Below are 14,493 nucleotides of genomic sequence, written 5' to 3' on the forward strand. Positions count from 1 at the left end.
TATAACTTATTGTTAATATTTTAATATATGAAATATAAATTTTAAATATTTTTAAGTAATAAATATTAATTATTTATAAAATTTAATTAGAATATATAGACTATATTTTAAATATAACCATTAAAAATTTATAATTAGTATTTTAAAAAATATTTTTTATTTTAATTAATGATTTTAACACATTTGTAATGAAGCACCAAGAAAAAAATAAGAAAGTATTATATTATTAGAGAAGTGAAAAAGTAATTACGCATTAAAAGTGTTTCTAGAAAAGGAAAAGCTAAAAATTTTAGTTTCTCTATTTTAAAAGTGCTTTTAAAATTTTTAAAAAATACTTATGAAAAACTAAAAATTTAAGCTAAAAAAAACTTATTTATCACAGTTTTTCTTCTAAAAATATTTTTGAAGCTAGAAATACTTTTTTTTAAGTATAACAGAACAGGTTTTTGTTAACGTGACAGCACTAACCAGTCACGCACCACCACCTGTCATCTTATTTGGCAATTGAAACTCTCAAATTTCTTTCTCACTGTTCTTTCCCTTGTTCTCTTCCTTCTTTCTCTCTTTTTTTCTCTGTTTCTCCTTTCTTCTCCTTTATGTTTCACGATATTTTTTCCTTTCAACAAATTTCCCTTTAAAACTCCCTTAAAAAAATTTCCCTAAATTTTTTTCCTTTCACCATATTTCTAAAATTCTCATTGTTTTCTACCTATTCCGTTTTACCTATTCCGTTTTCTGTGTATTTCTTTTGTTCATCCTTTTCATTAACATGGTCTTAAGAAATCTCTTAGCTCATTTGATAAAAGACAACACTGCAAAGGTGATGATTCAAAATAATACATAAACCTATGAAAAGAAATCTATCAATTTTCTTAGCTCTGTTTGTTTACTAGTAAATTAATTACAAGTAGAGAAGTAACATTTCCTGGAAAAGCAATGGAAATGAACGATAACCGAGATGAGGAAACAAAAGACCAGAAAGAAAGTTGGAAGAAAAAAGTGATTGTATTATTTTTTTCATAGATAAACAAGCAAAACCTAGAAACAAGATGTTGAAGTTTTTGCCAAAGCAGTTTTATCGATGATTCACACCAATCCAATGATTCAAATGCCCTAGTTAGCAGAAATCAAACTCAAATATCAAATCCATTAAACCCAATAAGAATCAAACAACAACCGATATTAAAAAAAAAAAAGATTAGAGAAGCAAAGAAGAAGAAAAAAGGTAAAAGAGACCATCTTTTTCACCTTCATCTCAAACACCCAAAACCACGAAAGCTTCATCTTCATCTTCGATGCTGGGGTTTCAAATACAGTCACATTGAACTTCTATTGGTGTCGAAATGAGGTGGAACAGGAAGTGACAAAAGGTGAATAGGAAGCTGGCCGCGATTCGACAATGCCGAAGACGATAGGAGAACCAGACTTCTATCCGCGTCGAAGCATGGTGGAACAAACAGCGATGGAAGATGAATCAATACCCATTAAAAATTTCCAACAGATTACCAAAAATTTATTAACATACCCTAACAAACCCATTTTGAGAGAGAAAGAAGATTATCATGAAGCGATGAAATAGAAAGGAGATTCAGAGAAGAAAAAAAAAAAGAAAGAAGAAAGAAAAAAAGTGAAAGAGAAAAACATTGGAGAGTTTCTATTGCCAAATAGGATGAAACTAAAAAATTAATGTCATTAGTCACATGTACGAAACTAGTGGATGAAAAAAAGAAATTAGATATCAATTTAAGAGAAATGAACAAGTCTAGGTACTAATATTATATTTAACTTTAAATTTTAAATTTTAATATGATAAAGTAATTTGTTTATAGCATGGAGAAAAATAAGAATTTCTGTATACCAATATATTAATGAAGATTTGAAATCATCGGAAATATAAAAAAAAATTTGAGATGAATATTGAAATTGTTAGAATCGATTAATTCAAATTTTAAATTTTATTTGGAATTTTCAAGTGAAATAGAAAGTAATTTGTTGACCCCTTGTTAGGACTTAGTGGACGTGTTATGAACGTGGTAGCATGAATTGTGCAGGCCATTTTGTTTTTTTTTTTTTGAACGGTGATGGATCTGAAAATAAGTATGCAATGGAGTTGAGGGAAGGGGTGTTGCATCCACAAGAGGAGGTCCGTTCAACGTCGGCGAAGAGTGAAAATGGAATAGCACACCCCGTTATGATGTTTACTGAGAACGACCAACGTTATAAACAAACTCAAGATAAAATGTTTAGCCAAACGACGGCTCACTGACTTATAATTAAGGAAAAAAAATTACACTTAATTTTCTTTTAATTGTTGGGTTTAGATAAACAGTACGATGCAGTATGTATCATTTATCTAAATCCACCATTGGATAAATATATTTTTTGTTTAGTCAAACAACATCTCACTGTTATTACTGTTTTTACACTAACCACAAGTAAATATACTGTCTATCTAAATTCACTATTGCCTCACCCTATTTATTTTCTCTTCTCGTTCAAAATTATTGATTTATTTTTATTAAATTACATTAATTTTTTACATAATAGAGATTTGATTCATATTAAAATTAGAAACCCAAATTCAATAAATATCATTTTCAAAAGTAATTATTAAATAAATCATTAAAAACAATAAGATAGCGTTTGTAAAGCCACTTAATAATTGAATTTGGGTAGAGTTGCTTGTAATTACAAAATGGTAGTATGTTTGGATAATTATTGTAATTGATGATCTTGTCAATTTGGGTGTAATTAGAACACTTCAATTAAACTTTCGATTTCTTAGAAATAAGAATTTAAATAATTACGTAAAAATCTAATTTAAAAAAAATTAATTTTACACAAGTTATAATTATTATATTATAAGAAAGAACAAATGTGAGGGTTTGAAACAAAAAATTTATTATATTATAAATTCTTAAAAAATATATTAGAAAAATAATTTGTGTATTTTATAAAGTTATAACCAAAAAAATTGTTTAAATCCTAAAAGATTTTAAAGGTATGATAAAAAAGTTAATTATAAAAAATAATTTACATGTTATAAAGGTGTTATAACATATTTATTTATAAAAATTTATGACCAAAAAGTAAGAATATAACTTATTTATGTATTCATGCTATATTATAAAAATAATATATTTATTTATAAAAAATGTTATAGGTTTTTTTATTACATTTTTATGATAACTTATAAAAAAATTTCTTTCTAAAGTTATTGCAAAAAATACATATTATTCATAATAAGTATTATGAAAGTTATTAGACAATTTATAATTTTTTTTTATAAAAGGTTATATATTATAAATTTTATATTATTTTTTATACTTAATTTACGTATTATAAAGAGAGATATAATCTAGTATAAGTCTTTCCTCAAAATAAATTTATTTAAGTTTTTATAATTAAAACTATAGACGATTTGAACTGTGAACTCAAATATTATAAGGTAATACTTATTATGTAAATATAAAATATTTTATTACACCATATCATGGACATATGATTCTATTTGAGAGAATAGTGCTACGAACACTTTAATTTGAAATATTTAAGGTTTAAAAATGACATTTGATGTTCTAAGAAAATATTTCTTATATTAACAATGTCACTTTAGTATAACATTAAAAATTAAGGTTGGATCATACTAACATATTACATTTTTCATAACTTCAATCGTAAGTGAAATAACTCAACAAATATGCACTAAAATAATTAGGTAAAATTACATATGATACTTATTATTTTTACTAATAATCGTATTATCAACTACTTTTTTAGACTACCATAACATAATAGAGATGATGATTTTATTTTATTTTTAGGGGTTTTTACTAAAATATTATAATAAAGAATAAAATACGAAAATAGTATATTTAAAAAATTATGTACCAAAATAGTATATTTAAGGTGGTTATGCCTGGTGCATAGACAGCACCACCTTACTCTGACATAAAAAAATTGTCAAAAAAAAAACTATTATATTTAAAAATAAATAAAGTCTGTTAAAAAAATTGATGTGACACTGGTGTAGGGCAAGCTAGAGACGGCACTGGTGAAGCCTATGCCATAGGTGACACCCATACCCCCAAACCCCCTCCAGCTCTATCTAAGTTAAAAAAAAATTGTATCATGGATTTTTTAAGCAATATGTTAAAAAAACAATAATATTATTTCTGTTAAAAAAGACAGTAATATGTTAAAAAAAAGCTGTTAAAAAAACAAAAAATAAAATTTACCTTTATATTTACATTTTTTTTCAAATTAATCTTTATTTATTATTAAGTTAAATTAAACTAATTTTTAAAAATAGTTAAATTGTTATTTTTAATAAAAATATTATATTTTTAGATATTAAAATACACATCACATTTCACATGGATTTTGTATTATTATTTTTAATTTTGAATGTCCATGTGAAATGTGATTTGTGTTTTAATTTCTAAAAATATAATATTTTTCTTAAAAATAACAATTTAATTATTTTTAAAAATTAGTTTAATTTAACTTAAAAAATAAATAAATATCAATTTGAAAAAAAATGTAACTATTAAAAGTAAATTTTATTTTTTAATAGGTTTTTTTTAATATATTATTTTTTTAACAGAAATAATATTACTTTTCTTTAACGTATTGTTTAAAAAAATTCATGATAGTTTTTTTTAACTTAAACAGAGACGGAAGAGGTTTGGGGGTGTAGGTGCCACTTATGGTATAGGCTTCACCAATGTCACCTCTGGCTTGCCCTTCACTAATATCACATCAATTTTTTTAATAGATTTTATTTTTTTAAAATATAATAATATTTTTTAACAGTTTTTTTGTGTCAGAGTAAAGTAGTGTCGCCTATGCACCAAGCGTGATTATCCTAAATGTATTATTTTGGTACATAATTTTTTAAATATATTATTTTTGTATATTATTTTATTTTTTATAACATTTTAGTAAAAACCCTATTTTTTTACTATCATAATAATAATTTCTTATAATAAGTAAGATTTTTCAAAAATTTAAATTATGTAAGTATATAATTATAAAAATATAATAAACAAAAATTAAATATAGATGGTGAATGACTCCCTGGACTGCCAAGTGGAAAGCATAGCCCCTGGGTTCAAGGTATTGAAATTAAAAAAGAAAAAGAAAAATTAGATTTTGTTTTGCATCTAATTAAGCAATTTAGCCTTAAAAAACGGCTTGATGGAATTAAAAATAGAAAAAGAAAATGGTGGCCCTATCACATGCTGGTTCAAGTGCTTCCTATATTTTGAATTGGCCCCACTTACCTGGATGCAAGCCTGCAGCTCCCTCCATGGACCCTACAATATAGTAGGAGCGTGTTCCAACCTTCCTATATCACCGAGTGGGAAACTCATCCCCGCTTTTTCTGTAATCTTCTCTTTCATTGCTTTTTCTCACTGAAAATCCCCCCATTTCTCACCTCTTTCTCCCCACCTCTCCACTTTTTGCTCAGTTGTGAATAGGGCATTTTCTTAAAAAATATATATTTTTTTGGTGGGCCCCGAACTCTGCCATGGCCACCAAAACAGAGATGCAACTGCTTATTATTAAATCTTAACCAAGCAGCAACCATCCATTACTCTCTACTCATCAATTTCTTACCTTTTGGTGTCCTTTCTCTGATATCTTCATTCTTTAGCTTTGCTTTTCTTTCTCATGGCGCAGGTTTTAGACGACGCTGAGTTTTGGCTTCCACCTCAGTTTTTAACCGACGACGACTTGGGCATCGACAATAGTAAGGCTAAGAGCAATCCCAAGTATGTTGATGGTGGTTTTGGATTAGAGCTTGACAGTTCTAAGTCTTTGTTTCCCTACGAGTTCCCTTATGGGTTTGGGTCTTTGGGTTTCTCTTCGGATCCAAGTTCTCCGGTTGAGTCAGTGGTGGGTTCTACTGAGACAGAGAGTGACGAAGAAGATTATCTTGCTGGGTTAACTCGTCAAATGGCTCACTCTACCCTCGAAGACGGTATTCGCAGAAACGTCCGTGCCTTTGCTTCTGAAAACCCTAAGGTCTATTGAAGAACTTAACACTCAACTTCTCCACTAAGTTATTTGATTCAAGGACGGTTTCTTATTTTAGTTTTATTTTTATTTTTGCTTTTTTAAGGGTCGGGTCATGTCCAGTTCGCCGCAATCAACCTTATGTGTATCAAGGAGCGGGTGCTGTTGCATGCAAGGGTCTAGCCGTGGAAGCCCTACTTGCCAATCCCGAGTTCCGTCACCGCCGGGAACATGGGATTTGCTGTATGCGGCGGCAGAGGAAGTTGCAAGGATGCGAATGAGTGAAGAATCATACGGTGGGCTCAACAACAGAGGCCTCTTAGGTTCTTCGGCAAGGAAGTTCTCACCGAACGCCGATGTTACTGGCTTTTACCTGCCTACTCAGTCTCTTGCTCACCAGAAACTACAGGCCGCTCAAGTAAAAAACCTTAAACCAGACCTAGAAATGTTTTACTTGGATTGTTTTTTTCCCTCTTAAGTATATAAAATTGGTCGTTTTCTGTTATGTCTCAGTTTCAGATGCTGAAGCAACAGTTGCTAATGAAACAACAAAATGCATCGGTTTGGGCAGGACAAAAGCAGCAGCTGCATTCGCACCACCATAACCATGTGGTCCAAAGCAGAGTGAGGAGTAATAATAGTAGCAATAGGCCTATGGGTTTGTCCCAATCTGCATGGACCCCTCTGCAGCAGCAAACCCAGACGCCAAACGGGTCGGGTATGAGGGCAGTTTTCTTGGGCAATCCAACTAGAAAAAGGGAATGTGCTGGAACTGGCGTTTTCTTGCCTCGCCGTATTGGTGCACCTTTTGAACCCCGCAAGAAGCCAGGTCCTTACCTATTCTCCTTTTGCAATAAAAATGCATTTTTTCTCTTGGGTTTCTTTGACAGGATCTTATTTTGTTTTTATTATATTGGCAGCTTGTCCTACTGTTCTGCTTCCAGCTAGAGTGGTTCAGGCCTTGAACTTAAATCTTGATGGGCTTGGTGCTCAGCCCCAGCTTAATCCTCGGTTGAACGCTAATTTCACCGCCGAAATTGGTAAAAAGCCAATCTAATTAGGCATTCTACTTTATGAATCACTTTGTAGTTATACGACTGATTTAGTCGTTATCTATATTTGTAGATGCTGCTTTGAAACTTGGAAGTGGTGGGAACCAGAAGCAGCGCAATTTCAGGCAACATCAAGGAATAAACCACGAAGTTGCGTTACCTCAGGAATGGACATATTGAGCAGCCGTCGGTGGTTGGGTTTTCATGATCTCTTTTTGGGTAGTTGTAGGAGAAAAGGATGTTAGTTTGCTATGGTGAAATGAAATTGTAGTATAGAAGTATAGGGTTAAGAAGACGAAATGAAATGGTTATTTGGGTGAAAATAAGAAGGAAGAATGTGTAGGTAGTAAGCAGGTTTTGTTGAATGTGGGTGGGGGCTGAGCAAGGGTTATTTTGTTTTGTAAATCTGGGAATTGGGTCAATAAATATTTGGCAGAAGATGAGCTCTACGATTCTAACCACATAGGTGGTCTTGTTTGTCTACTAAACTATTATTGTTTCACTTCACTGAGCTTTTAGGCATTTATTTACTCAACTGAAATAATAATAATAATAATAAAGAGAAGAGTAGATTTGTCATTAAAGAGCTGGTATGTTTTAAGGTTGTCTTAATGAGTTTGTTAATTGTCTGGTAATCTACCTGGAATTTTGACTATTATGCTGTGCCCAAGCCAGTACCACACCTTTTTTAAAAAAAATATAATTCAATAACATGCCCAATGCTTAAGTAAAAATAATGGATTTCATTTCTTTAGCTATTATAACCTCTTTTCAATCTTGTCACCTTTTTTTCAATTTATACATTTTATCAATTTATTCTTAATTTTTAAAAATTAATTATTTGACCTCTTTTTCTTCCATCTAGATATTCCTTTATAAGTTGTTAATTTAGTCTTTTTAACACTTCAGATTGACATTATAATTTTAGTCCATGAATGTTTTAAAATTTCACTTCATGGTAATTACCAAAAATTTAATTAAAGACTAATGACTCTCATTGCATCAAAATTAAAAAATTTAAAAATATGGAACATGGTATAAGAGTAATAATTAAATTCACCACTTGTGTAGAGTATAAGGATATTGAGCTTTACTTGGGAAGGAAGCAAGCATTGTGCATACACGAAATTGGCGGTGAGGTTACCTGTACACGTGTCAAAATCTTTTGTGATCTTTCCATATCTTTACCTTTTGGTTAAAACAGTAAAAACAGGGGGTGAATCTGCTGGAATGGTTTTATGGTACGCTAACAATCTGTTTCCACATTTTTGGTGTCTCTATTTTCTTTTTTGTGTGGTCGATGCGTTGATTTAGGGATCTTACCAGATTTTGATTGCTAAAACCCGACAACACATCTTTCCCTTTTAATCATTAAATTTATGGGAAAAAACTGCCTGTAAGTAAATACCACCGTATCAAATCTGGGTACACTTTGAGTACATCTCCTCCTCTCCCTCCCATTAATTTTAAATTTCTACCTTAAAAGCAAAGATATTAGAAAAATTTTAAATTGCGGTTAACGATTTGAGATGATAATGATGCCTTTACTCCGTCAAAATCAAACATGGCAGCATCCTAAATCCAAACAAGCAGCCAACATACTGATTTGAGGTTCTCAATATACAATCCAAAGACCGATTTGATTTCATGAGTAAACTAACATTAAAAAATTACTTTAAGTATACACGTTGACTCACTCGTTTAGGTCTAAAAATCTACTTAAAAAGAGGAGAATTTTAAAAAATATAGACTCAAAAAATAAGTTAAAAAAAACATATTTAGAAAACGGGCAAGTTTCTGACAAGAATTTTTGGCTTGAGCTCGACTCAATTTTGATAAAAAAATTATATGTTGCTGTCTGTTGTTGCTTATTGTTGTTATTTTGTTATCATTTCATTAGTATATTACTATTATATTGTTGTTATTGTTTGGATATTGTATAATTTTTTATTGTTAATTTTGTTATTATTTTAGAGGCTTTTGATTTTTAAGTTATAACTATGTTAGTGTTATTTAAGTATAAAGACTTTTTTAATATGTATTTTCAATTTGTTGAGAAACATTTATTTTAATGTTTTTATACTCCCGATAAATTCTTAATTTGAATTAGAGGATCTTTTATAATTGTTTGTTTTATCATATTGTGATATTTTACATCGTTGAATGAGCCCATGTGAAAACAATTAGATAATGACAAAATTATCAAAGATTGGGATTCCTTATTTCTGTTCAAGAGCGTATGAATAGTTCAGTGATTTTGGCTAAACGATTGTTGAATCCTTGTGTTGGAATAAAATGAATTTTTATTAGTAGAATCTAACCTATTATCAGAAATCAATATTGAACCAGATCATTTCTTTTTTTTGATATAAAAAAATATGAGATTTTACTAATTCGATTCTTAAGAAATCTCGAATCAGACCATTTGTACTTACTTCAACAAAGGAAGCACAGACCTCTTCGGTGGAAGAACTTTTGTTGTCTTGGTCCCAACTCAACACTAAACAAGTCCGAACTAGTTGAATATTTGTGTCAGAAATTCTCTGAGTCGTTTTGCCATTTCCATAAAGGATATAATTGACAACTCAAAGTTGCATATTATTTTTTTCTCGAAATGAATATTGGGAGAAGAATGTTGCTAAATTTAAACTGTCCAGTATTTCATATGGGGTTATAGGTTGAACGAAAACAAAATACTTTTTCTTGGTAGGTGTTTTGATATATTATATTTTTTAAATTTATTTTTATATAAAAAATTAATACAGGCAGGCCGAACTCAGATATAACATTTTTTTATCCAGATTGAACTTAAACAAAATTTTAGACTTATTTTTTGAACCGCATCAAACCTAAAATCGAATTTAATTTTTTACATTGACCCGACCAAACCCGACCAAAAATACAATGACTAAATTTTAAAATTTAGAGGAATATAAGGGCTTATGACATATTTTATTTATTTGATGTCTGACTTTGATCAACTAAGAATTCAATACTCTATCCGATACACCACATGGTTGTTGGGTATTTATTTATTTATTTATTTTTGATATTCTTCATGTTGGTTTTACTATTCATGTTTGGGGTTCGTGACTGCTTCTTCTAACAATGTCATCTCTAAAATTTAAACCTGGATTCTCCCCTTAAAAATACAATGTGTCTTACTATTATAGTCAACCACTTATTGGTTTGGATATTTAAATTTAAACTTATCCAAATCTAAGATAAAGTCAAATAAATTTTAGTGCAAAGGCAATTGTGGTGTGAGTATGCAATCACAAGGCATAAAACAATCCAAGGGGAACATAAATTTCTTTGCTAGCTCTACTATTCAATCTTTCACAGCTTTCCATACTAACTTAGGCAAACAAACCAGTGACCACTGCATGCTTAGCTTCACTTTTTTCACAAAATTACTTAGTTCGTCTGGGAAGCCACAACCTTTAATTCTAAGATAACACTAAAAATCCATTTAACTATGCCTTTCCCACTTCTAATATTTAAATGTATGAGCTAACAAAAGGGTAAATTACATATAAAGTCACTAAATTATAATAAGTTTACGTTTTGATCACTCAATTTCAAAAGTTACAAAATAGTTATTGAACTATTCGAAAGTTTTCATTTAAGTCAATAGGCTATTAAAATCGTTACCTTCTCTGTTTGTATTGCCTACACTAATTGAAAGCACTCATTCCCCTTGTTTTCTACGGTTCGTTTTTTTTCATGAAACGATTTCGAAAGTTACAAATTTACGAATCAAAATTCAAATAGTTTTTTTTCTCTGATCTTCAACACTGATAGTCAAATCAACTTGGATTTAAGATATGTTTTTTTACTTGTTGATGGGTACTAATCTATGGTACCGATTGTCAAATTATCTCTTAGAGCTCATTCGTTATACCTAAAGAAAACCTTAACAGCTTGGTTTAGTGATTTAAATGAAAACTTTTGAATAGTTTAATGACCATTTTGAGACATTTTGAAGTTGAATGAATAAAATGTAAATTTACTAATAGTTTAATAACATTTGGTATAATTTACCCCCAAAAAATATAGAAATTAAATTCCTAAAATTTAAAGCAAGAGTACTAAATTTCGAAAGTCCTAAGACTACAGGAACCAGAGACACAATTAGACCATAAAAATATATAAAAAACAGTTTGGGCCTAAGCCCGTAAATTTAATCCATAACTCTCCTTGGTATATAATAAACTCAGCCTAACTCTAGCAATTCAGCCATTTTAGGTTTTTTTTTTAAATAACTCTAAAAATTAATTAATTATGAAAATGATTAGGAGAAAATTATATACGAAAATAATTCATTTATTAAAATTATCGTCAGTGTCTCCTGACACATCGACGGCACCACTCTCTTTTTTCCTTCAATCATTAGATTTTAAAAAATAATATTTTTTTGTGCCATTATTATGTTAGACAACGCCTGTATGCATTTTTTAAAAAATATGAAAATTCACAGTGCAACAAAAATGAAAAACATATTTTTATAATTTTTTTAAAAAATTGTATCAATTACAATAAATTGAGAAAAAAAGAGAGAGAAACAACTTAATATTTTGTTGTCTTTCTTCCGTCTGGCGTGTAGCTTTCTTATGGCTCTTAAAGCCAAATTAGCTTTGGGCCTTTACTTGTTCCACTCCCCAATCTCTGCAGTTTACCTTGGGTGATTTGTGCAGTTTACCTAGTTTTACGCCAATGAAGGTGACCAACGTCAATATTAGGCACATCTCACTTTTGCTTAGTTTTGTTAAACTTTGCTTTCTCGTGCAACTTCACTCCTGCCAAGCTTTAAATGTGCTAGGTCACGAGGGTGGTTAGGTTAAGTTTGAGCTGAGTTTAAGTATAATATTAATATATTTTATATTTGTCTAGGTTTGATCTATCTTAAAATATTGAATTAAATTTTTTGTTCAAATCCGTTAATATTTGTAAAAGATTAACTCAATTCTATTTTAAGTTTGTCCATATTATTTTAAAATTTTTAGAAAATTTTTATATTATATTAATTTAATATTTAGTAATTTAATATATTTTTTATTTGTTGAAATTTTTTATATAGTTATCTAAACATTATTTTAATCTTTACATTATACTAGTATTATATATTTAGTATAAATTTATTTTTTTAATGTGTTATAAATTACATAATATATAAAAATACATAATATAAAGTATTATAAACTTAAAAATAGGTTGATCTGGGCTAGGTTCGGGCCTTGAATGTTTAAGCCCGAGCCCGACTTATATTTTAAATGAGCTTATTTTTTTGCCCAAACCATTTTTCACGCATAATATTTTTACCCAAACCCTCCCAAATTTTGGGCGGGTAGCTCGACCCATGAACAAGTCTACGACTAACCCATCAATCATTTTTTTAGATTAAAGTGGTGTCGCCGAGCTATCAGGTGACACCCATAAATTTTTTTCGTGTTCTTTAAATTATTTTAATTGATACAATTTTTTTCATTGGTGTCGCCTGACACACTGGCGACAACAATTAGAAATTTTTTTATTATTATTTTTAATCCATCTTTTTAATTAAAAACTCTTTTATTTATAAAATCAAAAAAATAGATATGTAACTATAAAATAAAAAAAATTAACTAAAGGAGCTAATGTATTAAAAAATTAACTAAAAATAGAAAAAGCTTAAAATAATGCAAAACAAAAAATAAAAATGTGAGTAAGAGAAGTTTTGAACCCAATGCTCAAATATAAAACCACTAAGATTTTGCAGAGACATTTCAAGGATTTACTACGACCTTACATATCACAGTTTAAAGCCAACGGATTAAACTGAAAACCGCAACCTTCTTCATTTTTCTTAAATTTGCGAATATAGAAAGGTTAGGAAGCTTACTAGCTTGATAAATTCTCAGTTATGCACAAACTTTAGTTTCCTCCCTCCATGCAGATCACTCCTTTATCCTTATCTTTACAAACAGATCGAGGAGAATAAGATGGAAGAAAAATGAAAAACAGAGATGAGAGAATTCCCCTTAGAAAAATGACACTCCATCTATATATATTCTCCCTCGTATATTAAAATTCCTTTATTCAATCTCATTTTATTGTTTATAATCATGTTGTCTCCCACCAAGAGTTTCCCAATTCTAAAGGAATTGAATCGGATTTGAAAATCAACTATTTACCAATCAGCCCATTAATCGTTCTAATTTATACTAGAGCCTACATACGGAAAGTTCTTTCCAAAATAATAACCCAAAGTAACCATTGTATCAAACCTTAATTTTTTCGGGTGTGACATATTTCTTCAAAAAAATTATATTGTAACAACTCGTTTTTAATAGTGCCAAAAACAGTGATTTCGAAACCCTGTTCTCCGATGATTGAGTTCATAAATATTATTAAATAATACTTACGAGTTAATTATAATTTTTTATTGAATTTTGGTTAGGTAATTTTTCTGAATTAGTGGTTAATTAAGGTATAAAGACTAAGTCGTAAAAACTGTAAAAGTTAATTGTTATGAATCTTAGTTACTTAAAGCTTAAAATGATATTAAAGAGGGCTTGAAATGGCAATTTAGCCGTTACAAAGCATGGTCGACAATTGGTAAAGGTTTTTTAATTTTTTAATGTTAAAATATTATTAAATAATAAAATTTAAAAGTGGGAAAAGATGAACATTGTTCATCTTCCTTCTCAATTCCATCAAAACAAGGCAAAAAAAAAGGGAGAAGTCATTTTTAACTCCAAATAATCAGTCTCTTTAATGGTAAGCTTTTTAAAGTTTGTTTTTCGTAATTTTTATGTTTTTGAGATTGTTGTAACTAGGTTTAGCTAACTTGTACCTCCATTCTCAAAACTCTAAAGATTTAAAATATTTTCATTGATTAGTTTTGAAGTTTTTGGTGTTTTTATATTAGCTTTTAAGCTTGGAAATGAAATAGAGACTAAATTGTAAAGTTAAATGTTAGTTTTTGAGTATAGGGACTAAAATGAAAATATTATAAAATTGTAATGAGATTTTGATAGAAATTAATAATAGAGAGTTGTATAAGGCTATAATTAAAATTTGATTGAAAATTGAAGTTTAATTGTGAAAGTTATAATTATTTCGATTTTAGGGACTAAATTGAATAAAATATAAAACTTTAGAAAATCTGTGAAAAATGAAATTAAGTTTTCATATATATAAAAGAAGATGTTTTCAGGTCATTGGAGTTGATAAATTGTAATGAACCATTATATATTGGATTTTGATCAATCAATAGATAATCAAGAAAAAGGAAAAATTACGGATTAGTCCCTGACACTTTATTTGTTGTTGTTTTCCAAGTAGGTTCATATGGAACTTACTATACTTTCTTATTATGCTTGAATTTTCCGTATATATATTAATTATATATATAATTGTAAATTTAATAAATTTTGGT

The 14,493-nt window shown here is 29.1% G+C and overlaps 1 protein-coding gene across 1 annotated transcript; it reads left to right on the top strand.

Annotated features, from left to right (window-relative positions):
* The first annotated feature begins 5,352 nt into the window (after window positions 1-5,352).
* LOC107948842 (uncharacterized) lies at window positions 5,353-7,534 on the top strand. The gene is made up of 5 exons (XM_016883491.2): window positions 5,353-6,030; window positions 6,128-6,439; window positions 6,535-6,850; window positions 6,942-7,061; window positions 7,147-7,534. The coding sequence occupies exons 1-5, from the start codon at window positions 5,677-5,679 to the stop codon at window positions 7,251-7,253; spliced, it is 1,209 nt and encodes a 402-aa protein (XP_016738980.2). The 5' UTR covers window positions 5,353-5,676; the 3' UTR covers window positions 7,254-7,534.
* The last annotated feature ends 6,959 nt before the right edge of the window (window positions 7,535-14,493 follow it).

The sequence above is a fragment of the Gossypium hirsutum genome, chromosome A04 (assembly GCF_007990345.1).
Source record: "Gossypium hirsutum isolate 1008001.06 chromosome A04, Gossypium_hirsutum_v2.1, whole genome shotgun sequence".
Lineage (NCBI taxonomy): Eukaryota > Viridiplantae > Streptophyta > Magnoliopsida > Malvales > Malvaceae > Gossypium > Gossypium hirsutum.

What these genes read in the sequence shown, in the direction of transcription:
- LOC107948842 (XM_016883491.2), top strand. Translation starts at nt 5,677, where the DNA reads ATGGCGCAGGTTTTAGACGACGCTGAGTTTTGGCTTCCACCTCAGTTT. An exon ending in TTGCTTCTGAAAACCCTAAG is followed by an intron (nt 6,031 to 6,127) that starts GTCTATTGAAGA and finishes TGCTTTTTTAAG; the next exon opens with GGTCGGGTCATGTCCAGTTC. An exon ending in TAATTTCACCGCCGAAATTG is followed by an intron (nt 7,062 to 7,146) that starts GTAAAAAGCCAA and finishes CTATATTTGTAG; the next exon opens with ATGCTGCTTTGAAACTTGGA.